Consider the following 24,459-nt stretch of genomic DNA (forward strand, 5'->3'; position numbering starts at 1 on the left):
GATTAACTACCCTTACCCTTTTATTGATATATAATAGAAGTATTTAGCTTACTTACTTAATGTGTGTGCATTTAATGTATACCCTAATCAGCTGTCTCAGTCACACAGCCAGTACCTGGTGGGCAGGTGAATCATGCCGTTCTCTATGCAGAACTTTGTGCAGTGCCATGAGAAACACGTGTATCCAAGAGGAGATAATGACTGTGTTCAGTAGGACCATTAAACACAAGCTGCAACCAATAGAAATGTCTGAGCGTACTTCATTGCCTCTGAAAAAATCTACCTCACTGCATTATTCAGCTAGCTTTACCCTCTGAACCCCAGCCATTTCAGGTTCATCCAGGACCACAATGCACTAGCGGACTTTGAACCAAAAGGCTGGGACTGTTAAGACTCAAGGGCTTCTGGATGTGATGTGGGAAGAGATTCAAAGGAAAGCTAAGTGAGAGATCTCCCAGGCTTTTTTCTAAAACACAAAGATGGCAGGTAGTATGTAAAAATATCTACAAAGGCTTTTGTTTTCCTAACTGGCTCATGACTGATACACATATGAGTATGTAAGTACCTTCCTTATTTGTTGACATATTTATTATCTGTGTTTCCCTCACCCTCCCACTCAATGTAAGTTCCCTAGGGGCAGAGACTTTGCTTTGTTTACTGCCTTATCCCGTATACTCAGAACAGTGCCTGGGACATACGAGGCACTCAGTAAGTATTTCTTGAACAAGTGAATAGGTTCAGGTATTGAAACAATAGGACACGCCTAGCATCCAGGGAACAGGTAGGAGCTACTGTAGGTAAAGTGGTGATTACATGGGCACAAAGGAGATGAGAACAAGGACTGCAGTTTACTGGTACTAGGAAGTTAGCTATTATAATGACAAAATGACCATGAGATGCTCAGCCAGTCTTCTTTTCTTGAAATCTTGGGAAGCAGTAAGTCAGGGTCAATTCCAACCAGTGTCATTGGACCTCTGTGCCATCTCACACTTCTGGATAGGACACCACAGAATCCCTGGGCCCTGAACAGAGTCTTGGGGAGCTGTGCAAATGGTCTAGGGGACTAGCCGTCACTGGCATCTCCTGTGCTGCTCATGTAAGAGCCCCCCAAAGCCTCTGTTATGGTGGGGAATTACACGGCTTGCATTTGAATTTGCTGCCTTTCCTGAAGCTTAAAATCTGTGCATCCACCTTCTTGTCCTAGAATTTATAACATTAAGTCAACATAGACGTTCCTGTAACCCTTGATGTCCTTAAACTTGTTGCTCCTCAGATTTGCTTGGATCTGCCTTTGGCCACTCTTGAAGGGGACAGTCTTTAGAGTGATGCTGGCTCTGTGTTGGGGTTTCAAGACTCCAATCCTGCAGCAGAGAAAAGAGAATGTCAAATAACTGTAGGCATTATGATCACTCCAAAGCCCTTTTTCACTCAGCAAGCTGTTTTCCCCTTTCCCAGTGTTCTCAGAGCCTTGTCCGGGAGCCTGTGTGCAGAAAGGAGAGCGCTAACCCCAGAATAAGACAGGAGTGAAGGCTGAGCACCCCTAGCACTCACATGACTCTCTGCTGCTTCTTGAAGAGACCGCTTCCTTCCACGGTGAGCACACAGTCTTCAACCTGCTCCGAGAGGGGGTTTGAAAATATCACCTGTATGGAGAGCTGCTGGTTCACAACGGCTGCTCCTAGAACCTAAACACAGAAAGCCAGGGGAGAGGAAGGAGCAGGGAATTAGTCTCATTGTCCCAATTCACCACACTTTTATGGAGGGCATATGGGTTGTCATTAACGTTTTTAGAGAAAATAGAAGAGAAGAAAAATGTCGGTATATATCACACAAGGTATTGTTATGTGAAAATCTTTACTTCATTTATACACATATGGACGTTTGTGTAAACTATTTTACAACTTTTGACCCAGCATATGGAAAAGTCTGATGAATCGGGAGTCTCCAGTGATGTTTCCTCTGCTCCAAGGACTATATCCAAGTGTGAAATAATCAAAAGCTCCCAAAGGATTCTCATGCATAGTTTGAGTAAATGTAATCTTCGTTGTCACTTTTTGTTTGCTTCTCCACCCCATCCCTTCCCTCCCTCTTATCATTACTGGCTTATTTCTTTTCACACCAGTGTCAGGAAGGAAGAGCTCATTCAAGGCTGTACAGACAAGGAAGTAGCCTCGGGAAACCTAGAGGGACTTTTGGAAACCCTCCCTAAAACAGACTCTGGTGGCTGGGCTTGCCAGATGCACCCCAGCAGGGGGCACCACAGACTCACTTGGCAGGGGCCAGGAGGCTGCTTGGCCTTGGGAGACAGCACTGAAAGAAAGGGACCTATGATGTCCTCCCACTCAGAGGACCACAGGATGTCAGAATAGGAGGTGTTCTCAGAGGCCATCTAACCTAATCCTTTCATTTGATAGAAGCAGAGGCCCAGGGACTTGTCCAAGGAGGCACAGTCAGGAAATGGCAAATCAGACCTGAGCTGACCTTCAGGCTGTGCTCTCCCTCTACTCAGGTCCACCTGTGTGAACTCATATTGACCCTGGGGAATGCCAACAGTGAGAGGTGGCCCAAAAGAGGGACCTCTTCATTGCAGCTGCTCAAGGTCCACCCATAAGGCCTCTAACGGTGCAATAGGAGGAGACCTCACCCAGTGTTTTCAGATAAACCTCCTAATCCAGCTGGGAGGTACCTGGATGCACCAGAAGAGACAGAGGAAAGGAGGGAATGCTCTTCTGAGCAGGCTCTCAGAGGGTCCCACCCTCTCCCAGCTGATCCCAAGGAGCCCCCAGGCCACTTGCAGGGCTCTTGCCTACATTAATCATGATGGCAGGATAGGTTAAGGTGATGATCTTGTCCACCAGGATCTTCTCGGGACTGCTTTTCTCTTCTCCCAGGGCACTGATGTGGATCAGCTTGTCTGTTGACAAGTACTGGCTGTACTGGGAATAGGGGATTTGGCAGGGATGGGTCTTTGCTAGGGAGAGAGCACAAGGATGAGGTGAGACTAGCTGGGGAAATCAGCTGGGCCTGCTGGATCTGGGCACCCTTTTATATTGAGCCCCAGTGAAGCAGGTGCCAGGTTTTCAGATGGAGAGACTGAGAAGTGAAATGGCTTGCCCAAGGTCGTTCTGCTGGTAAATGGGTGAGCTGAGGCTCTAACCAAAGTTTGGATGACTCCAAAGCTCAGATTCCCCCCCCCCCAACTAAACCAGGCTACTTTCCTTGAGATAGTAAAGGAAGGCTAGGAGGACAAAAAGGAGACAGGAGTGAGAGGGAAGCAGGTAAGGGAAGGAGGAAGAATCTGTGCTGGAGTGGACACTGGGAAGACTGGTGTCACAGGGGTCTGCCCTCAGAACCCTTGTCGCTGGCTTGACCCCACTGGCATTCTATAACCCACTCTGTGTATACAGGGTCCCCATGCCCATACCCAGAGCCCATACCTTCTTCAGGAGAGAGTGTGATGAAGGCTGTGTCCTGCCAAAATGGAGGCAGGGGGCTGCCATCATGCAGCAGAGACTGGGCGCTCAAGTTTACTTTGAGATCCTTGAACTGGAGCGACATGTTGAGGGCCAGCAAGACAAACTTTATGTCCTGGCCCATGATGGGCAGATCGAGCAGCTGGAATTTCAGGGAGACCTGGATAACATCACTGGGCCGCGGGGAAGGCGTATGCAGGCTCCGAGGACTGTCCTGGCTTGGTGGGGTGTGCCTGGAAGATGGTGAGTCTGTTCGGTAGGGGCCTTGGGACCTTCCAATCTTCAGCTTCTGAAGAGCCTTCAGAAACACCTGCCTCTCCTGGGGGGAACCTGGGAGGGCAGAGACAGCACCATCTGTGAGCCAGGCTGACCTAGGGGCTAAGCTGTGGCTGAACACCCTTGCCCATAGCCCCACCAACACTGCCGGGGTATTAAAATCCTCATTTCCAATATCAAATACTCCCTACAATTCATCAGGAGCTTTCTAAGTGTCAGGTTATGCTGAGCACGTCACTCCTTTCATCCTCACATCAACCATGGGAGAGATGTATTATTATTATTATTATTATTATTATTATTATTAATTATTATTATTCCATGTACATGTGTAGAAAATGGTTCTCAGAAAGGTCATGCCAGTTGTCAAAGTCACACAACTTGCAAGGGGCAGAGTTCAGGTGGAAACCAAATCCGCCCGACTTGAAAATCTGTGCTAAACTATCTTGCCTTCCCATGGGAAAGACGGCCCAAAAATGTGGAGAACAAGTCTCTTAAAGACAACAGGGCATGGTATGATTTCCTGCTCCAGAAGCAAATTATTGGTCAGTTATAGACTAATTCTTGGAGATTGAGAAACTGAGAAGCCACAGTGAGGGGGAAAAAAAGAGGAAATTCCGTCAAGCTGAGTACCCAGAGCACCCAGACCCCAGTCCTGGGGAGGTGCTGTTGCCAGGACTTGTGTGCAGAAATACTCTCTGTACTTCTCCAATAATCCAACAGGTGCCTTCATTGAGCACTTACTGTCTCCAGGATTCAGCCATACCCCTTCAGTGCATCTCCACAACCTCCCCAGGCAGACACCACTTTCGTCCCCTTGCTCTGTGGGTTGTTCTAAGCTCTGTTCCAGGCAGAAGATGATCTTGAAACACTGGCTTCAGTAAAAGTGGACCCAGGGAGGTGTGGATCAGATTTAGCTCACCTGTGGTCTGTTCCACCCCCACATTCTATCAGACTTGGTGGGAGGAGACAGAAAACTGCCTGATTGCGCAGCACACTCAGACCCACCGGTGAATAGCTCCGAAGCCCTCAAGTTCACAGCGGAACCCCATGGACCTTGTAGCCAATGCTGTCAATGCCCCTTCCTCATCCTTGTGGCACTTGCCATTTCAGTGCCCACCTGCCTTAATTTCAAATTCTAGCACCTGCTACTACTGTTTGTCTGAAGCTTTCTCTGCCATCATAGCTGACTCCACCCATGCATGGGGCAGGCCAAAAGTGCTAGGGAATTGATACTCCCTAGGAATAACCCTTAACCGCTGACTGACAGGAATTAGATAAAGAGCCTAGCCCTCTTGCCTTTTGGGTGGGATAAATCTGAGATGGTGTCCTACACTTTACACTGAATCGCTGATAGGATGGCCAGATTTAGCAAATACAAATACAGAGCCATTTAATTTGAATTTCAGATTAACAAAAAATAATTGGGGACATGATTAGACTAAAGCATTATTCGCCCTGTGTTTCCCTTGGCAGAGTTCTCCAGCAGGTCTGAGCCCCAGCCTGCCCACAGGCTTAATGAGGCAGGCATCCTGCACTGGCTTCCTCCCCTTCCATCTCACTTGCTCATTCTCCTTCCTTCCAGTAGATCCTTGCCTCAGGATCTGTTTCTGGGCACCCAAACCAGATAGCCCCTGAGTGGATGGGGTTGGAGGAAGTGATGGACAATACTGCTGGGCTGTGGTCAATGCTTGTCTCTTGCTGTGTAACCCCTTCCCAGGCTTGGATTCTGGAGTTTCTCTGTGTTGGCCCACGTAGACAAACCACAGATACCCACTTGCCAGCATTCCCAGCAATTACTCAGCTACCCCCCTCACCCACCCCCACACATTCCTGATCTGCCCCTGCTCAGGTCCTGCCCCTCACCCTGCTTCTAGTCCTCACAGACTGGATATTTTTGCTTGGCTCCCTGATGGTTGAACCTAGTGGTTGGTCTTCCTCAATTTCCAGGAATTAGTCCACACCTGACTGGCTTAGCTGCCCCTTTGCCCCTGCTGGCTTGGGCAATAAACCCCTGTCAGGTCTCCCACCTCTCAGAACCATCCTCTGCAGGGGGTGGGCATGGGAGTGAACATTTGGCCTTACATCAGCCTCAGTGCTGGCTGGTGGTCTGGCCTGTCCTCCAAACATGCAATAAAATACAATGAATTAACAGTAAGTTAAATAAAATTAATAAAATTAATTAATTAATTGAAGGGAGTTTACTAAATCCCCCGCCATCTTCAGTGGGAGGCTGACTTTTTGGGAAGGCGGGGCAAGGAATTCATATACTGTTGGTGAGATGCCTATCAATGGCCCTACAAGCAATGTGAACATCTGTGGAGGGTGCTCACTGGCCTGTGGGACATGGGGTGGTGGTTGGCATGAGGAAGTGAGGGACACCTCAACTGGGATCTTAAAACTGAAGGGCTAAGGAGACAGTGGACCTGGGTCCTGCCCTGCAGACACCCTCTGGTTCCCTAGAGGCCGTCCCCAGCTGGCTGGGGTAGGGGGAAGGTGGCCACAGGATTTGGGCTCTCAGGGGGGTTATTGCAGTCATACCTTCTTCATACTTGTAGTTCTCTGTAATGTCATCCCGATCATCACTCTGGATGCTCTTGGTGCTAATAAAATGGCCAACAGAATTCGTGTCCCAGTGAAGTCTCTGCTCCTTCCCTCCATGGACAAGCCAGGACACACAGTCAGCATTCACCATGGAAAAGACAAAGGCCGTGTCGTAGTTCAGATCCACCTCTCCCTCTTTGATGGCTCTGACGGAGGCAGGGCCACAGCAGTAGAGGCCTGAAGGAGAACAGAAGAGCCACCATTGGCCATTGCTGAAGGGTCAGGCACGGGCAGGGGCGGTTTCCATAAAAGTGGGTTCTGCTTTTCTTCTGGAGAACCTCACCATTGCTCGTCTCCTGAGGCGTGGCATCCAGTACCTGCCAGCCTCCATACCCGGGAGGGAGGTCCTTTCGGACCATCCAACACTCGTTCCAGACGTGGAAATTCCTGAGGAAGAAGCCAGAGGAGACGGTGTCAAATGAAGCTAAGGGAGAGTTTATGGTGCTTGTGTTCCTTCTGGAGCAAGACAGGGGACGATGAGCGGATGGACTGCCAGATGGAAAGACAGGGCATCCCAGGCCTTCAAACCTCTGCAGGTGAGTGGTGACAGCTCTTTTTCTTGTGAGCCTCAACTTGCCCCGAAGGGAACTTTCCTTTGTTTGTGAATAGAGAATGAAGGCTTCCAGAGCCAGCTGAAGTTAAAAGTCCTTCACTCTCTCCCAAAAAGGTCCTCGTGGCCCTTTCCTGTGTGTGCTGCTGACCACAGAGAGGCAATCATGGTCCTTGTGTCTGGAGGTGAGACTTCAGGCCCTCCCATGGTCACAGGCTGAGTATTAAATGAAGGTGACAAAGAGGAAAACCTCACCCAGGGCAGAGAGCTCTTGTGATATGAGAATTCTAAATTAAAAATCAATGTTTTGTATTCAGCTGTGTCCCAGCCTTAGGGGTGGGGATACTGAGCCCTGTGGCTTGTAAAAGTGGGAGTAGGGGGCATGAGAGGGTAGGAGGCCCATGGGCACAGTCCTGCCCTACTTTCTGTTGGTGGGGCTTTGCCCTAGAAAGAGCCTGAGAGGTTGTCTCTCACCAGACAGTATCCTTCTTATTCTCCAAAATCCTGCCCGTGTTGTCATAATACGCATCTATGATTAGGTTTCCGTCTGTGTCATGTCCAGAGTCAAAGTTGGTGATCACGCGGGTGGGGATCCCCAGGCACCTCATCACTGCAAAAAGGGCAGAAAATCTTTTGTGGATTGTGGATTCAGGAGCTCTATGGATTCCTGGACTTAGGGCCGTGGGCCCAGGGAAATCATTCATTTGTCACCTTCAGGACCAAGAAGGCACTGTCTGGGGCACTGGGTTGGTGACACTGACAACCTCCCTCCTCACCTTCCTAAGCTCCTCTCTCTGAAGCTCACGGAAAAGACACTGTGCAAAGGCTGTTAGTTGCTCTTACAAGCATTGCCAGGGCCAACAAAAGGCTAGCAAGTCACAGGTTCCCCTGCCTGGGCCAGCAGGACAGGAAAGGCACACCACCTTTGGCAAGACTCAGTGGCCTGACTGGGTCTCACTTCTCTCCTGGTTATAAATCTTCATCCTCAAGCCAAATAGCTGGAATGTTTTCTTTCCTGTGGTAAAGATTGTTGGTTGAGAACATTAGATTCTTAAGCAAAGAGGTCTGTGGCTTAGAGTCCCCATTCTCCATGGCTGTATTGTGTTGAAATCTTCTCAAGGAAAGCATCACAAATCCAGCCAGGAAGGGAAGGAAACTGTGTCACAAAAGCCTAGAAAAATTAGTCTGTACCTGGTGGAAAAATTCTGGGAAGGAGGTAGAATGTTGTCTTTATGACTGAAGAAGCATTCCTGCCCTTTGCCAGCCAACCTCTTTTCTTTGTCCTCTGCCATATGTCTTCCCCTTCTGCACTCTTTTAAGAACAGCAGTATCCCCCAGCCCATCCCACCACCAATGCCCTGGGAATCCCTGTCCCCTCAAGACCAATAGTGACAGCCAACCTAATTCAATCAACATCATCATCATCATCAACATCATCTATCAGCAGGCATGGTGCTGTTTTACATACATTGTCTTTTTAAAAATGTTCTTAATTTTAAGTTTAAATACTATTTATATTAACATTTAATTGCTTATAGATTTTAGTTTAGACTCCTTTTTGGCACAAATGTTCTCTCCAGGCCAAGGTGTGGACACACCCCTGGATGTAGCCCAGGACAGGGAGGAGAGAAGCCCAAAGGGGAACCTGGAGTTCTCCTTGGAATGGTAGGTCTGCATAGGGCCAAGGAATGAGGGGAGGGAGTAAGCAGAGCCGACAAGCAAGTTGTAGGTGGAGGTGACATAGGACAGTCTCAGAGGGGAGGGTAAAGTTTAGAAGATTTGCCACTACTTTTAGTAGAGAGACAATAGTGAGGCAAGAGCATTCAAGTGACTCAAGAGCATTACACAGCTAGGATTTATGCTAAGATTACAGTCAGGAGGGTGGATAACACTTATGGTATTAAGAGATGATGCCAAGAAGGGGTGGGCAGAGATAGTAGGGAGCAAGCCTTTGTTCTCCACCCTGATTGATAAATTCATCAACAGCCACTTGAAGAGTCAGTAGTGGTATCAACTGCTGCTCAACATGGCTGAGTGGGCACAGAATAGATGCTCATTAAATTTGTGTTGAAGTGAGTTATCTTTAACTTGTGAACAATGTCTCAGCAGACTATCACTCCTGATGTCTCAGTTGACTCTTTCACTGATAATTTTGTGAAAGCTGAGTCCCTCATAAAAGAGAAACCTATATGGGGTGTGTTTGTGCGTGTGCACACACAAGCATGCACACTTACATGGTGATGCTTGGATAAAGGTGGAAAATCTCAGTGTTGAGAAAGAACTGAAGAGTTCCCAAGGTGTATCACACAACACCACACTCCCAACATGAATTACTATGTCTCTTCACTCAGCCATCTAGCACTTATTCAGTGACAAGTGATGAACCAGGCAGTGAGTTAGATGCAGACGACACAAAAATGAAAGACATTCCTGCCCTCAGGGAGTGCAGCTTCAATTCTGACTGGTGGTGGATGCTGTCCTGATGGTGTATTAAAACACGGAGTCTGTTTCAGGACTGGCCGTGAATGCTTCTCACGAGCTCTTCCCCTCCGCCACCACCCCTGCCTCCTCATGTGGAAATGTAGCTCCAATTTTATAAGAGAAATTAGTGGAAAAATAGAGTTCCATTTATTTATTTATTGAAATTCATTTATTGAGATTCATTTACTACCACACTTTCATGGCTTATAATGAAGAATACAGTCAAAGCCCCAGCTAATTGAGTCGAAGTGATTGTATTTAAACGTGATGATTTTTAACATCTTTTCATCTCCCTAGTGCATCCCTAGATGCACTAAGCTTCCAAGTGGTAAAAGTATTACTTCATGTTCCCCCTCCCCTACCTTTAATTGTACCCTATAACAAGATGGTTGTATTGTCTTGACTTTTTCAGACATGTCATTACAAGGTCATATTTGAACTATTCTCTCTTGTCTGCAATGACAATAAAACCTAAAGCTGCTCTAAAAAATAAAGCCTACTTTAAAAACTTACAGGCATGTAAAGAAGCAGGAAAACATGATCCATAATTAGGAAAAATGTCAATCAATAGAACTAGATCCAGAAATGACAGATAATGGAATTAGCTGACAAGAGCCTTAAAACAGCTATTTTAAATACCATAAATATGCTCAAGAGGAAGTAAAGGAAAACATGAATATAATAAGAAAAATGGAAGATAAAAAAGATCCAATGGAACTTTTAAAGGTGAAAAATACAATCTATAAAACAAAAATATACTGGACAAAATATTACACAAATATAACAATATACTTTTTTGTGAGAACACATCGAAATACAATGCCACATATTAAACACATCAAAATGTTTCCCTATCATGGGAGGAGATGAATAGAAATGGTTATGAGATAAATGGGAGGAAATCAATTAGTTAGTGAATTAATTTTTTTTTAAAGAGTGGCCTGAAGCAGACCTATTATGATAAATGCCATGATGTGAGAAATATGATTAATTTAATTCTAAACACTCCAAGGAACAAAGGAAGGAAATAAAATTTAAAAAGTAGTAGAAAGGATAGGGAACTGAAGTTTGGGGGATGGCTAGAAACACCTTCCAAACAGGAGGCAGTTAGACCTTTGGAGCCTAAGAATCAGAGATTAAAAGAGTATCAGACTAATTATAATAGTTAACACTTACGTAAAACTAATCATGTGCCAGGCATTTTCCTAAGTGTTTGCATGTATTATCTCACAACCCTTTGAGGGAACATTCCATATAATCCTTGATGTCTCATTAATCAATGGAGAATAATGGTCGATTTATGTTTAAGCCAAAAGTTGAGGCAAAATAACACACCAGGGCCTTGGCGGGGAGGAAAGGGCTCAGTAAAAGCAATGAGGACAAGAGTTATTGTATTGAAATGATGATAATGAGGTATCTTATAGAGGCCCATCTACAAATAAGTAAGAAGAAATCTTAGATTAGTTTTGCGTGAAGAGAGGAGGGCCCAACCTGGAGCAATCAGCCTCCTCATCTCCATGCCATTTTCCACCATGACTCCCGACCCAGGGTCCTACTTTACAGAGGAGGGAATGATGTCCCGTAGGTCTTCCCACACTCACTTCTGCCCCCACACCCACCCCATGTAGCTGTGGGCAGAAGCTGACCAGGACCAGGCACATTCTCAGGATGCCTGGATTTTTTTTTTTAAACAACTTTATTGAGATAATTCATATACCATAAAATTCACCCTTTTAGAGTGTACAATTCAGTGGTTGGTAATATATTCACAGGTTGTACAACAATCCACATTATCTAACTCCAGAACATTTCATCACCTAAAAAAGAAACTCCACTAGCAGTCACTTTCCATTCTTCCTTCCCCCTAACCCTAGGCAACCACTAATCCACTCTCTGTCTCTGTGAATTTGCCTATTTTTGGCATTTCACATATATGGAATCATACAATAAGTGGTTTTTGGACACCTGGCTTTGGGGGGAATTTTCAGGCAAGATGACATCTCTGTCCTTCTGTTCCCTTGTTACAGTGTAAGGCTTCCAGACTACTTCACAAACCTCAGCAAAGAGCTGAGGGTCCTGACCTTGTCACAAGGAGTGGACAGCCAGAACAGGACAAACCCGATGACTGAGAGCTGTGGGACAGCTGGCCCTGAGCTTAGGAAGGGTAGGCCAGGGATTTCTCAAATGTGTTATGAGATAAATGGGGGGGGGGTGTGTGGAGGAAATCAATTAATTAGTACTAGCCAACTAAATAAATGTCAAGGAAACAGCTCATCCAAAAATTATAACATTATTTTTGATGCATCCAAAGTCTCATTTTTGTGATTTTTTTTTTAAGAAGTTGAAGTCAATATGTTGACGTTAAAAGGTAATACCAGGGCTGGCCAAGTGGCTCAGCTGGTTAAGAGCTCGCTTGGGAATGCCAGCTCTGAGCAGCAGGGCTGCGGTTCGGATCCCACATGAGGGCCAGTGACGCTCGCCCTCTACAGCTAAGATGATGAACAACAGCTCGACCTGGAGCTGGGCTGCTGTGAGTCGCCTGCGACGGCATAGGCTGCAATGGGGCTGCAATGGGGCTTCAGTGGGCTGCCATGAGCTACCATGAGTGGCCGGCAGCCAGCGTGAGCGACCAGCAGCCAGTGTGAGCTGCTGGGAGCCACTGTGAGTGGCCAACCAATGACCGGCAACTGATTGCCTCACCCAGGAAGAGCACAATGATCATACCAACTTGGGCCAGTGAAGCTACATCCTCCACAACTAGACTGAAGAACAAAAACAGCAATTTGTCTACCTGTCTGTTTCCTTCCCCGATTCCCCAACGCTGTTTCCCTTCCCTCACTTCCCCCAATAAAATATTTTTTTAAAAAGTTAATACCAGGAGGCAGAGCTACTGGGGGGAGAATGTACTTTTGAGTCAGACAAGAGTCACTTGGTTACTTTAAGCCTCAGTTTTCTCATCTGTAAGTGACGGTAATGATATCTACTCTGCAGGTGGTTGTGAGAATTAGAAAGAGTGAAAGTGGGCCGGCCGAGTGGCGCGATGGTTAAGAACTCACTTGGGATGCCAGAGGGCCCTGGTTCGGATCCCACATATGAGGGCCAGTGACACTGCCCTCTACAGCTAAGATGCTGAACAACAGTTCAACCTGGAGCTGGGCTGCCGTGAGTCGCTGGCGACAGCGTAGGCTGCAGTCCCTGTGGCAGTGGGTTGCCATGGGCTACCATATGTAGCCAGCAGCCAGCGTGAGCGGCCAGCAGCCGCAGTGAGCGGCCGTCCAGAAGCCGGCGACTGATCTGCCTCACCAGGGAAGAGCGCAATGATGGTGCCAACTTGGGCCAGTGAAGCAGCGTCCTCCACAACTAGATTGAAGAACAAAACGACAGCAACTTGTCTGTTCCCCTTCCCCCAATTCCCCATCACTGTTCCCATCCCCCCAATTACCCAATAAAAATCTTTAAAAAAAAAAAAAAGAAAGAGTGAAAGTACCCAGTGTATGCCTGAAGAACGGGGGTGTGGGAGGTTGCTGGATAAATGGCAGCTGCTAGAAATGTTTGTGCAGTGTATAGACTAGTAGTTAATGCCAGCCAGACCTGGATGTGAGATTGGCTGCACCACTCAGTTTCCTCACCTGCAAAATTGAGATGATGATAGAACCTACCTCATAAGGTCATTTGGGTGATCAAATGAGGCAATCCCTGCTAATGCTGAGTATTCACTGTAGCTAGGCTCCATTCTAGGCCTTCTCCATGTATAAACTTATGCAAATCCTTTCAATAATCCTATGAGGTAGATACTATTATTTTCCTCATCACACAGCTGAGGAAACTGAGGCACATGTTAAGTGACTTACCTAATGGTAGTGCTGATATTGGAACCCAAGCAGTCTACCTCCAAAGCCCACATGCTTCACCATTACTCTAAGGTGTCAAAGTTTTAATACAATTCCTGGTACAAATGAAGTTCTCAATAAACATCGGCTATTGCGATTATGAAATAATAATAATAATAATAATAATAATAATAATAATTTTAAAAAACATGCTTTGGCAGCTGAATTGGGTTAAGGTGTTTGATAAATCTCTAACTTTTAGTGGAGGATAGAGACTGGTCTTACCCATCTTTATATCCAAAAGTATTTGAAGCACAGTGCCTAGCATAGAATAAAGACTCAATAAGTGTTGTTGGATGAATGAGTTTTTCAAATTGATATATTAATTAACATACAATATGGGAGCTTTTTGGGGGAAGTCTGGTGATGACTGAGCTGTAGAGAGACCAGCCCATATTTAACCCACTTTGCCCAACCCTTTGCTTTCTAGGTCACTAAAGGGCCATGACTCTCATAAACATTTTAATTGGTCTGCTCTCGTTGCATAATCTCCATTCACTGGCTCCACCTCTGTCATCACCCAGTTCCAGACAATCACACCCAAACCCCTGGCCCTTTCCTACACACACATACACCTGGCCCATTAGACTAGGCTTTTCCATGATCAGGAAAGTTCCTTCTCTATCATGCACAAGATCGATCCATTCTCTGTCAATCTTATGCCTCCTCCCTGGATGACTCAGACATCCCAGGTCACTCAATTGTCCATAACTCTGGTATCAAAGTTGTCAAATTCCAGATTATATATATATATATATATATATATATATATATATATATATATATATATATATATATATATCAACTAGAAAAACAGGAATTCTTTGAGCAATCAAAGCATCCAACTCGAGATGGGGCTGTGCAGCTGCAGGGCAGGAACAGCTCAGGACTTCCTCCTCACCAAGCCATGTGGTCACTCTCTATGGGTGTTGACAAAAACCTCCTTGTGCCCTTGGAGAGAGGCCTGGCCTTTGCTCAGCAGCCTATGGCTCTCTAGGCTTGTCCCAAAAGCCCGAAGCTGGGCCCAGCACACACTTGCACACAGACTGCACCAGGCTTTTTCTTATAGGGAATTTCTATGCAAAAGTCTCCAGTCCTCCATAACATCAAGTTGTGGGCAGATCTGGCCTCCCTGGATTGGACTAGAGAGTACTGTGAGCAAAAGCCATACTTGGCCTGTTTCCCAGGTAACAATAACAACTTCCTGATTGTGACCCAAGTCAGGTATACAGATATGCGTGCCAAGAGGCTGAGAGCTAACCATGAGGACAGGGTGAGGGTGAGGTCCAGGAGCAACAGTTTAGCCCTGGGTGAGGCAGAAGGTCTCCTCCTGCTACCTCCAGTGTGTGACTCATTTCTAGGTTTCAGTTTTCTCAAGATTCACCCCCCACTTCCTTCTACTTATTCCTCTTGCCACTTGCAAACCAAGTTCCATTTGCCTTCCTTCCCTGGTAGCTATAATTTAGCTCTTCTCCTACTAATGTTGCATCTACCCCCTATCTGAAAAGCTGATCTCCCATTTTCCCCCACCCCCTAATTCTCTGGCCTGAGCCAGGCCTCCAGGCCCTCTGAACTTCTGACAACTCCAAATTCAAGGTAACTATACTTTGGCTGCCATCTTGCTCTGGCCCCATACCACTGCTCAGATGCATATTTCCTTTTCACATGAATATCTTCATTAGGACCATTCTCTGTGCTAGTCAGTTTTTAAGTTTTTTTATTACTTGGCCTCTCATCTCATTTCTATCTTGCACTGGACAATTTTCAGCCAGGTTTTTAGGAGTATTCTGTTAGATTGTTCACACTCAGAGGAAGGGAAGGGTGCCAGGTTCTGGGAGGTATGTGATTTCTACCTCAGAACTATCCTCTGAAATAAGCCTGAGGTTAGTGATGAGACATTTTTGTTGGAAAGGGCTTCATTCCAAATGTCCTTTGGTGAGAACTACGTGAGATTAGGACAAGAATTATTTGGAGGACTAATACATGAGCCATTGCACTTTTTGGTATTTTCATGGGGACCTTTCTTTTCCTTACCTGTGCACATAATGGCTGCAAAGACCCAGCACTGCCCGTAGCGCACTGGCTGGCAGCCTGTGGCATGCCACTGCCGCAGGATGGCCACACTGCCAGTCCACTCTGCAGGGTTGATGCCGTCTGAGTACTCCTCACACCATTTTCCATTGAGCACCCCATTGTCATCATTGCTGTTGATCTGAAAAGAAACCATATAGAGAAGAATTAGAAGAATCCTTTTCCTCAACAAGATGTGAACTGTGGGCTTTCTTGCAAGCCCCATGGGCCTGAGACAGAGGAAACTTAGATCTCATTTTACTTGGGAAATTCCAGACCTGCTGGAGAAGAGGTCAGGATAGGAAGCTGGATATTCTGACTTGTGCTCCACAAGTTAATCAATTTATTGTTCTATTTCTATATGCCCCCTTAACCCCTATCTCCCCATCCCTTGCAAAACTAGAGCTTGGCTCTGAGAGCTTTTGAAAACACTTCAGAGCAAAGGAAATTTAGAAAGCATAAGACCATTTCACAAACCAGAGCTACACTCAGCCTTTCCCAAAACATGCAATTTGGAATTAATAGAGGTGATGGCCCACACCCATCTAATATTGCTAAAACCTGTTAGCTACATTCTTTCATCAAGCCTTATCCAAAATGGCTTTGCAGGAGGGCTTGTTCCTCTTGACTCTTCATTTCCTCATTGAAGGGGGCAACTGTGAATGGGCTGGGCTCCCCTTGCATAGCTTCCTTCCTCCCTGGACACATCCTGGGTGGGCAAAGCCAGACCCAACCTCACCATGGCAGACACCACTCTGCTGATGTAGACAGGGCTTCCCCGTAGGGCACAGTCCGTGGCTGGGTCAGTCTGGAAGTTCAGGCTCTTGTCTAGCAGCTCCAGGCAGATGTCTATGATATTCTCTTCAAACTGGAAGGGGAAATGCAGAGAGGCAAGGCACCCATGCTTGGCACATGTAGATATGGAAAGAAATACATAAACCACCCCACCTAGCCCTCCAATGGAATGTGTTTGTGGAATACAAACCTATTTGGAAGGCAACTTTGTCTAGTAGCACAGCCATGAGCTGCCTCCTGGGCAGGTGCAGGGTCTCAAAGCTCTGTGATCACAACTCACCCAGTTTGTATGTCCTGAATGTAAAATCTCTGGAGTTTTTTCCAATGTGTCTGACTGGCTGAAAAGCCTGTTTCTTCCTCTTCTCTCCTCAATCCCCACACTCTTGTTGCTCTTGGGATGTTTTTGCTAAAACCACATTGCCTCTTCTTTCACCCCCACCTGCTGACCCAGCTCATCATTGGCAGCTACTGTTGAGGTGATGGCGCCAACTTGCCTTGGTGTCTGCGGACTGACTAATAGCATATGAGTTATGGAAACTTCCCACCCAAGGCAGGCTGACTCCTGTCCTTCGGGCTGGTTATGAATGCCACTTTTGAGGCCTTCCCTGAGCCCGAGCCTTCTTTAGCTCCATAGCCCTGGCTACATCTCCACTCATCAGGCTCCATTATAATGATATAGCCAAGGTCTGTCTTCCCTATCTGAGTGCATGCTCTGTATTTCTCCAGCTCTTCTCACGATTTTACACCTCAGACCTGGCACAGCACTCAGCACATAGCAGGGACTCTGTGCATCTTTGTTGAATGATAGTAAATGAATGCAGTGGTTCCATGTCACACTGGACAATAAGCAGGGTTAGGAAGCTTCTCTCATTCATCTTCCTCAGGGAACAGTTTGATCAGTTCACTTTCCTACTTAAAACGTTCAAAGGCCCCTATGGCCTACAGAATCAAAGCTCTAACCCCCTTCACAAGGCACATAAGACCCTCACTGATCTGGCCCCCTTCTACCTCTCTAGTCTCGTGTCTCAATATCCTCTGCCTCACCAGTTTTCCTCCAGCAACATCAGGCGCCTTGTAACCCCTGCAGCAGGCCAAACTGCTTCTCGCCTTTGTGTCTTTGCTCATCCTTCCCTCTGCCTCGGATATTTTCCCCACCTTCCTTCACTTAGCTAACTCAGTTCAAGCATCTCCTCTCCCAGGAAGTGACCCTGACAGCTCCATGCCCTTCCTCTAGGCGCCCAGAACAACTTGTGCTTATCTGGCAATCTTTATATATCCTGCTGCATGATAAGCGACCTGCTTATGTGACTGAGTTTTCACCAAACTGTGGGCTCAGGGACAGTGTTTAATTCATGTTTGTATCTCTAGCACCTAGAGTCCTGCCTGGCACTGAATAGGCATTCAGTATGTGTTCACTGAATAAGAGAGTCAGGGAGGACCCAGAGCTCAGAAAGCAACAATAGCTCACTTCTGTTTCTCACAGATGTCAACAAACTCCTCTCCGGGAGCTCTCTATAATCCCCATCTGCCTATGCTGAGTGAGGAGTTGGGGATGTCAGCTGGGGTCAGTTGAGGCTGCATGTCTCATCTAGACTATATCCACCTGGGGGGCCTAGGCTGGGCCTGAGGTCACATGTATTGGACAAGTCCTGGAGAGGAACCCATATCAAACTGATACAGGGCTCCACAAGCACTCCCGAGATTTCCCAGCCAACACCCATTCTGGGTGGCCAGGGCTGGTTCCCTCCCCTTGAAGGTTCCAGTGCCGGGGCTCAGCCTCAAGAACCCTTTTCCCTGGACTGGTTATGGACTCCCTGGAGCACCGGCTGTAGGCCGAGCTTTACACAAGAGGCAGGCTTTTAGCAAGGTAGGAGTTGCAGAGCTTTGCGATTAATGTGATGCTATTTTTACAAATAAAATCACATGTTTTAGATTATGTGTGGAAAACAAAATGTAGAGGAACATATACCACACTGGAAACACAGTTAACAAACAAAATATCATGGCCGTTCTAATCCTGTTGTCCAAATCAAACATGATCAGCAAAGAATACCTTCCAATTTTCTATGCCTGCTCGTCTAGTTCTCTGGAGTCACACCTCACATCTTCCTGGTGGCATTTAGTCCCCATTTGTCAGCAGTTCTGGGTGAACCTTGCATGAAGGGCATCGCCCACCCTCCTCCTGCTCCCTTTTCCCCTGGATGGACCATGAGTGGGACTGAGACTCACCTGTCCATAGTTCCAGGGGCAAGGGCGGATCCAGTTCTTGTTCCCTTGGTAGATGAAGCCATAATCATTCATGACATACTCCTGCCTCTGGGGCTCACTGTCCAAGTAGACAGTGTCCTCTAGGAATCAAAGTCGAAGGACACAAAGCATAAAAGTCATCTTGCCCTTCCTGCCCCATTCTCATCCCCAGGAGGCACAGTCCCATAGAAACTGAGCTCTGAGAAAGGCCTGAGCAATAGCATGAAGGGCAGCACTGCCCTTCAACACCAGCAACAGGCTCAATGTGAACATGAGGTGGAACAGTAAACATTTATCGTTAGTGAAATTTCTTGGTTTGCAAAGCACATTTACATCCTAGCCCCATTTTAAGGGTGAGGAAACAGGCTTAGAGTAATAAATAACTTGCCCAAATCACATATAAGTACAGAGTGAAATTTGAACACAGAGCCCACATGGCTCCATGTCTGCACTTTTTCTGCCATAGTCAACTAATCCTAGTTGGAAAAGAGCAAACAAGAATTTAGGGGTTAGCATTGACCTCATAATTCCTTTTGTAGGAATTTAATCTAAGGGAAAGTATTTAGGGAATGCACAAAGATTTAGATACTAAGCTGTTCATCTGAAAGCTGTTTATAACATGGAAAAGCTGGAAACAACCTAAATGCCCTATTCTTGGGGACTTGTTAAATAGTTATCTCCACCACAGAAGTCTGTACACTATTAATATAAGGATGAAAAATTGTGTATATATAAACAAAGAAATCTCTTATAATCCTACACATGTATGCATATATGCATAAATACGTATTTGGTTAAGCATAGAATATTTTTGTAAGGCTACACAAGAAAATGCTAACAGGATTTCCTCTGGAGTGTGTAACTTGGAGATTGGGATAGGTTTTACTTTTCTCTTTCTTTCTTTCTTTCTTTCTTTCTCTCTCTCTCTCTCTCTCTCTCTCTCTCTCTCTCTCTCTCTCTTTCTTTCTTTCTGTTTTGGTTTCCCTTTACTCTATTTCACAATGCACTTAATACTTTTACAATGAAGAAACTTAAGTTAACTTTAAAATGTATAATAAAGGTAAATGTTAACAGTGGTCAAACTTAATTGCAATAGTTTTCCTTTTAAGTAAAGATAACTTGGTTTATAATTTTAAAATTCTAGATAAATAAACAAATAGCAAGTTCTCCCTGCCCCACTTGTTAGTGGTTGGGAGTTGATGCTGAATGCATGGGACTGGGGAGGTTTGTGGGTTTTCAGGGAACAGGGGTCTAGAAATCCTTGATCGTGGCTCTCTGTGGCATTGACAAAGGGGCAGAGATAAGGGACCCCCACCCAGATCCCCTGCTTTACCTGGGCACCAGGGATTGAAGAGCAGAATGAATTCCCCAAGCTGGTAGGCTGTGACAGACCCCTGGAACGAGTCAATGTGAACCTTCAAGAGGTACTGACCCACGGCCGCCATGGGAGGAGCACACAAGCTCACCTCCAGGGAGGTGGCCTTGTTGGTTTCCAGCGAGGCCATCCAAAGGCTGGGACCACCACGATCTGCCAGGCTGAACACAGCCCGGGTCCCCTTAGCCAGGTCTGGCAGCAGTCCTGGGAAGGAAGTAGAGCAGAGGCTCCCTGAGGTGACCTCCCAGCCCCCAAGAATTACTCCCCTCACATACACACACCCCTGTGTGCCAGTAAGGGTCCTCACCAGTCTCAACCACAAAGATGATGTTGTCCAGGCCAGGCTGGAAGCCCCGGTTCTTGAAGTACAGAGTGATATTGAAAGCCTGGCCCCGGCGAACAAGGAGGCGGTCAGAGCTGATCTCCTCTGTGTGGTGCCACATGTTGTTCCAGGAGCTCTGAAAGTCTGTGACAGACAACTCCAGCCCTGCCATGGGGCAGCCTGGGGCAAATGAAAGAGCAGCACTGTGGAGCCTGGTCTGATCCTGTCCACCACTTACTAGTCGTACAAGCTTGGGCAAGAAGCTTAGCCTCTCTGAGCCTTAGTTTCCAAGTCGGTAAAATAGAATCTATAATACCAGCCTTACAGAGTTGATATGAGGATTAAATGAAGCTCTGTGCATGCAAGTGCCTCTTTCTTACTTCTTTCATCCCTTCTTTCCCTGTGTCTCTGACCTGTTTCTTCTTCCCTTACACCCTCCTGGAAATGCATGGGTTTTTCTCTCTGTCCAACTCCTTCTGTAGGTCTGGCCAAGTTTGATTGTTCCCTTCTGCCTACCATGTCCCCAGATTCATGCCAACATCCACTTTCTTGGACACAAGTTAAGAGTTTCACTTGTCCCTGTACCAGCCTCCAGATCTAGGAGCAAGTCCCAGGGTTAGCTGGCCCTAGGTTAACTGTTGCTGGGTTAGCTGTTGTGCTTTTAGCAATTTGCTAGCTCTCTGACTACCAACAATGCCAAATGCTTTGGTAGCTGGGATGCTGAGGACAGTTAAAGAAAGGCCCACTCCCACCAGCTGTCTGGAGCTCCTGCTAAGACACAGATTGACTTCACTATTTTTGCAAGTGTCTCTCCTCTAGAAGGCACCATTTTTTACCTCTCCAGGTTTGACCATGGTCCTGCCATGGTCCCCAGGCTCCTGGGCTTACAACCTTTAGATCACAATTCACTCACCCATCTCCTTCTCAGTCTATATCTATTCATGGGTTATATGTCCCTTCACTCCTTCCATTAAAATATCTGTGGCGTCCATCTATCCCTTTCCACATTTACATAACTCTGACCTTCTTACCCCACTCCTAGTGATTATAACAGCCTTCAGCAGGTCTCCTGCTTCCTATCTCTCCACAACACCCACCCTTAACACATCACCAGATTACCTTTCCTCAAGACAATTTGATCATGCCATCCTTTTGCTTTAAAAGTTCTGAGATACCCTACAGCCCACAGTACACTCCTTAACCTGACACTTAGGACTCTATACCTGGCCTTAACTCACACTCGCATTCTCACTTCTCACCACTCCCAGCATGGATCTTCTCCACCAGCCAATCTGTCCCCAAGCAAATGGTTGCCTTACCTGTCCATGTATCTTGATCCTGCTATAGCCCCAACATAGAATTCCCCTTTACTATCTAACCAAATCCCATCTGTCCCCCAATGTCTGTTCAAGGCTCACCTTCATGAAGCCTGTCCCAGTTGGCCCACCTTTCTTCCCATTTCCGACTGCTCTACACAGTGTTTAACTGCATCACTTATAGAGAACCGCTTAATTGACAAGTTAATATTATGCTCATCTGTTCATTTATATCAACAAACTTTTACTGAGAGCCTACTAGTTTCGGGCTCAGCCTGAAATGTTTTTGTAGTTATTTCTTTGGCTATCCTCCACCACTAGATGTAAGCCAATGAGGATAGGGACCAAGCTGTTTTGTCTCAGCTGTATTTAAAATTTAAGAAATATGAACCAAAGCATTTGGCAAAAATCCAATATTCTTTCATGACAAAAATACTCAACAAACTAAGATTAGAAGGAAACTTCCTCAACATAACAAAGGGTATTTACAAAAAACCGACAGCTAATACCATACTTAATAGTGAAAGACTGGATGTTATTCTCCACTAAGATAAGGAAGAAGACAAGGATGTCCATTCTCACCCCATCTAGTCAACATTGTACTGGAGGCCCCACTAGGATGGCTATAACAAGAAAGACAGAAAATAACAAGTGTTGGTGAGAATGTAGAGAAATTGGAACCCTTATACAATGCTGATGGGATTCTAAAGTGGTGCAGCTACTTTGGAAAACTGTCTGGCAGTTCCTTAAAATGTTAAACATAGACTTACCATAGACCCAGCAATTCCACTCCTAGAGATCACTCTTATACCCAAGAGATTAAAATACCCAACAGATTGAAAACATGTCCACATAAAATCTGTACATGAATGTTGATAGCAGCAGCATTCATAATAGCCCAAAATGGAAGCAACCCAAATGTCCATCAAACTGATTAATGGATGAATAAATGTGGTATATCCATATAATGGAATATTATTTAACCATAAAAGGAATGCCGAATATAGCATAACATGGGTGAAAGTTGAAAACATTATGCTAAGTGAAAGAAGCCAGACACAAAAGGTCACATAGTATATGATTCAATTTATGTGAAATATGTAGGCTGGGCAAATTCATAAAGACAGAAAGTAGATTAGGGTTTACCAGGGTCTGGAAGGAGGGGGAAATGGGGCATGACTGCTAATGGGTATGGGGTTTCCTATAAAAGAAATAAAGCATAATGGTCAGCACATTGTAGGTATTAAAAGATGTTTGCCAGGTTGAATGAAATTCTCTATCTTTTGCATAACCACCTTATACTTATTTCAGATTTCAGATTCAATGAACACCTTATTGAGGGCCTGATTACCATGTGGTAAGCACTGTCCTAGGTACCTTGGGACAGTTATCCATTGAATCCTCACCACAACAGTGGTCATGCCATGTCGTACACACTTGGAATTGAGAAAACCAAGGTTTGGGCAAATTAAATGTCTCGCCGAAGATTAAACTTAAGGTTATTGACCCAAGTCTTGTGCTCTTTCCATTACCCAAAAGCTGCTGCCCATTGCTGGCCTTCACTCATGTTCAGAAAGGACATCTGACCCACTGCAAGCTGGGAAAGCACTTGGCTATCTCCTAGTAGTGGAAAAAGAAGCTCATCCCTTTTGGAGACCAATTCACTAGACACAGATTGCTAACTGACCCTGATTCAGGTTGGGCACAGACCCAAACTATTCAACAGGAATGGCAGCATCTGCCTGACAGCAAACAGTGGGGCCAAAGCTCATACTTTGGATACATCCTGTGTCTAGTTAATCTCTGCCTATAACACAGGGATTATTCTTCAGCCCAAACACCAGCTATTCAAACAAAAGGTACATTTAACACTGGTCATATTTGTTCTCCTTGATGTGCAGAAAGAATGGGGTGAGATGATCAATAACATAGAAAGAAAATTATAGGAAGTACTTCTAAAGTAATCTCAGTATCTGTTCTAGAGAGACACTCCAACACAAGCACAAAGAGTCATAAATAAGAATGTATACTGCAACATTGCTTGTATAACTAAAAATGGGAAACAACCTAAATGTCCATCAATAGGGGACTGAATAAATAAAATCACTTACACCTATAATACAAAATACTATGCAACATGGAAAATACTGTGGTAAATCTACAGGTGCTGAGTGGCACTAATAGAGCTCCAAGACATACTGTTGAGTTGTCGAGTGAAAAAATATCAAGCTGTAGAAAAATATGTGCAACATGATGATATCATGGATATACCCAAAAAAGAACTCACACATGCTTATATTATGTACCACATTGAATATTATAGAATACACACACACACACACACACACACACACACACACACACACACACACAAAAGACTCGTAACAGTGATTTCTCTGGAGATGATGCTAGGGTTGAGGTAGCAGTAAGGGGCCCGTAGCTTTATCTGTAAATATTGTTTTATATTACTCCAACTATGTATTGGTATATTTATCGTGTAGTTAAAAATTATAAAAATGTAAAAATAAAAATTTAAACACAAAACATATTAAATGAAGGTGTTACATTTGTAGAGGTTTTAGCTCATTCTTATAAATGGTTTCGACTAACCTTTTCCTCTACATAACAGCTTTTTCTAGAAAACGGGAGTTGATACAGAGAGAAGGGTAGTGGTGGGAAGATTAGCTAAGATGAGAGACAGACCCTCTGAAGTGGAGGAAGAATAGAAGATATGAAGATTCAGAGAATTTTAGTGCTGGAAGACAACTTTAAGATTATCTGGTCCAATCCCCCTAAGTTTTCAGGCATGGGAGCTGGGAACTAGAAAAATGAGTTCAATGTCAAAGGGTCAGCTAGTAGAAGAGAAGGACAGGAACCCTGATCCCCTAATCCCTGGCCCTGCTCTGTCCCACCAGGCTATGGAAGCAAGCATGTTGGCACGCAGCTGTCTGGCTGTTTGACTGCTGGCATCTACCTTGTCTCCTGGCTCTCAGGCTATCAACAAATTCTGAGGTTCCTGGGGATTCTACTTCTTCTGCTTCCATTCTTTATTTACTCCTT

At 45.5% G+C, this 24,459-nt stretch overlaps 1 protein-coding gene across 1 annotated transcript; it reads right to left on the reverse strand.

Moving 5' to 3' along the window:
- Positions 1-909: 909 nt before the first annotated feature.
- TGM5 (transglutaminase 5) lies at positions 910-20,258 on the reverse strand. The gene is made up of 12 exons (XM_019644914.1): positions 20,069-20,258; positions 19,720-19,965; positions 18,369-18,487; positions 16,084-16,212; positions 15,309-15,486; positions 7,378-7,513; positions 6,637-6,740; positions 6,291-6,530; positions 3,438-3,803; positions 2,811-2,971; positions 1,552-1,685; positions 910-1,361 (listed from the first exon to the last, which is right to left on the reverse strand). Exons 1-12 carry the CDS (start codon positions 20,253-20,255, stop codon positions 1,208-1,210), a joined length of 2,154 nt encoding a protein of 717 aa, XP_019500459.1. The 5' UTR covers positions 20,256-20,258; the 3' UTR covers positions 910-1,207.
- Between the last annotated feature and the right edge of the window lie 4,201 nt (positions 20,259-24,459).

This window comes from Hipposideros armiger, unplaced genomic scaffold (genome assembly GCF_001890085.2).
Source record: "Hipposideros armiger isolate ML-2016 unplaced genomic scaffold, ASM189008v1 scaffold_92, whole genome shotgun sequence".
Lineage (NCBI taxonomy): Eukaryota > Metazoa > Chordata > Mammalia > Chiroptera > Hipposideridae > Hipposideros > Hipposideros armiger.

What these genes read in the sequence shown, in the direction of transcription:
- TGM5 (XM_019644914.1), bottom strand. Translation starts at nt 20,255, where the DNA reads ATGGCAGGGCTGGAGTTGTCTGTCACAGACTTTCAGAGCTCCTGGAAC. An exon ending in GCAGAGTGGTGTCTGCCATG is followed by an intron (nt 15,487 to 16,083) that starts GTGAGGTTGGGT and finishes GTTTCTTTTCAG; the next exon opens with ATCAACAGCAATGATGACAA. An exon ending in ATCCTGCCATCATGATTAAT is followed by an intron (nt 1,686 to 2,810) that starts GTAGGCAAGAGC and finishes TTCTGTGTTTAG; the next exon opens with GTTCTAGGAGCAGCCGTTGT.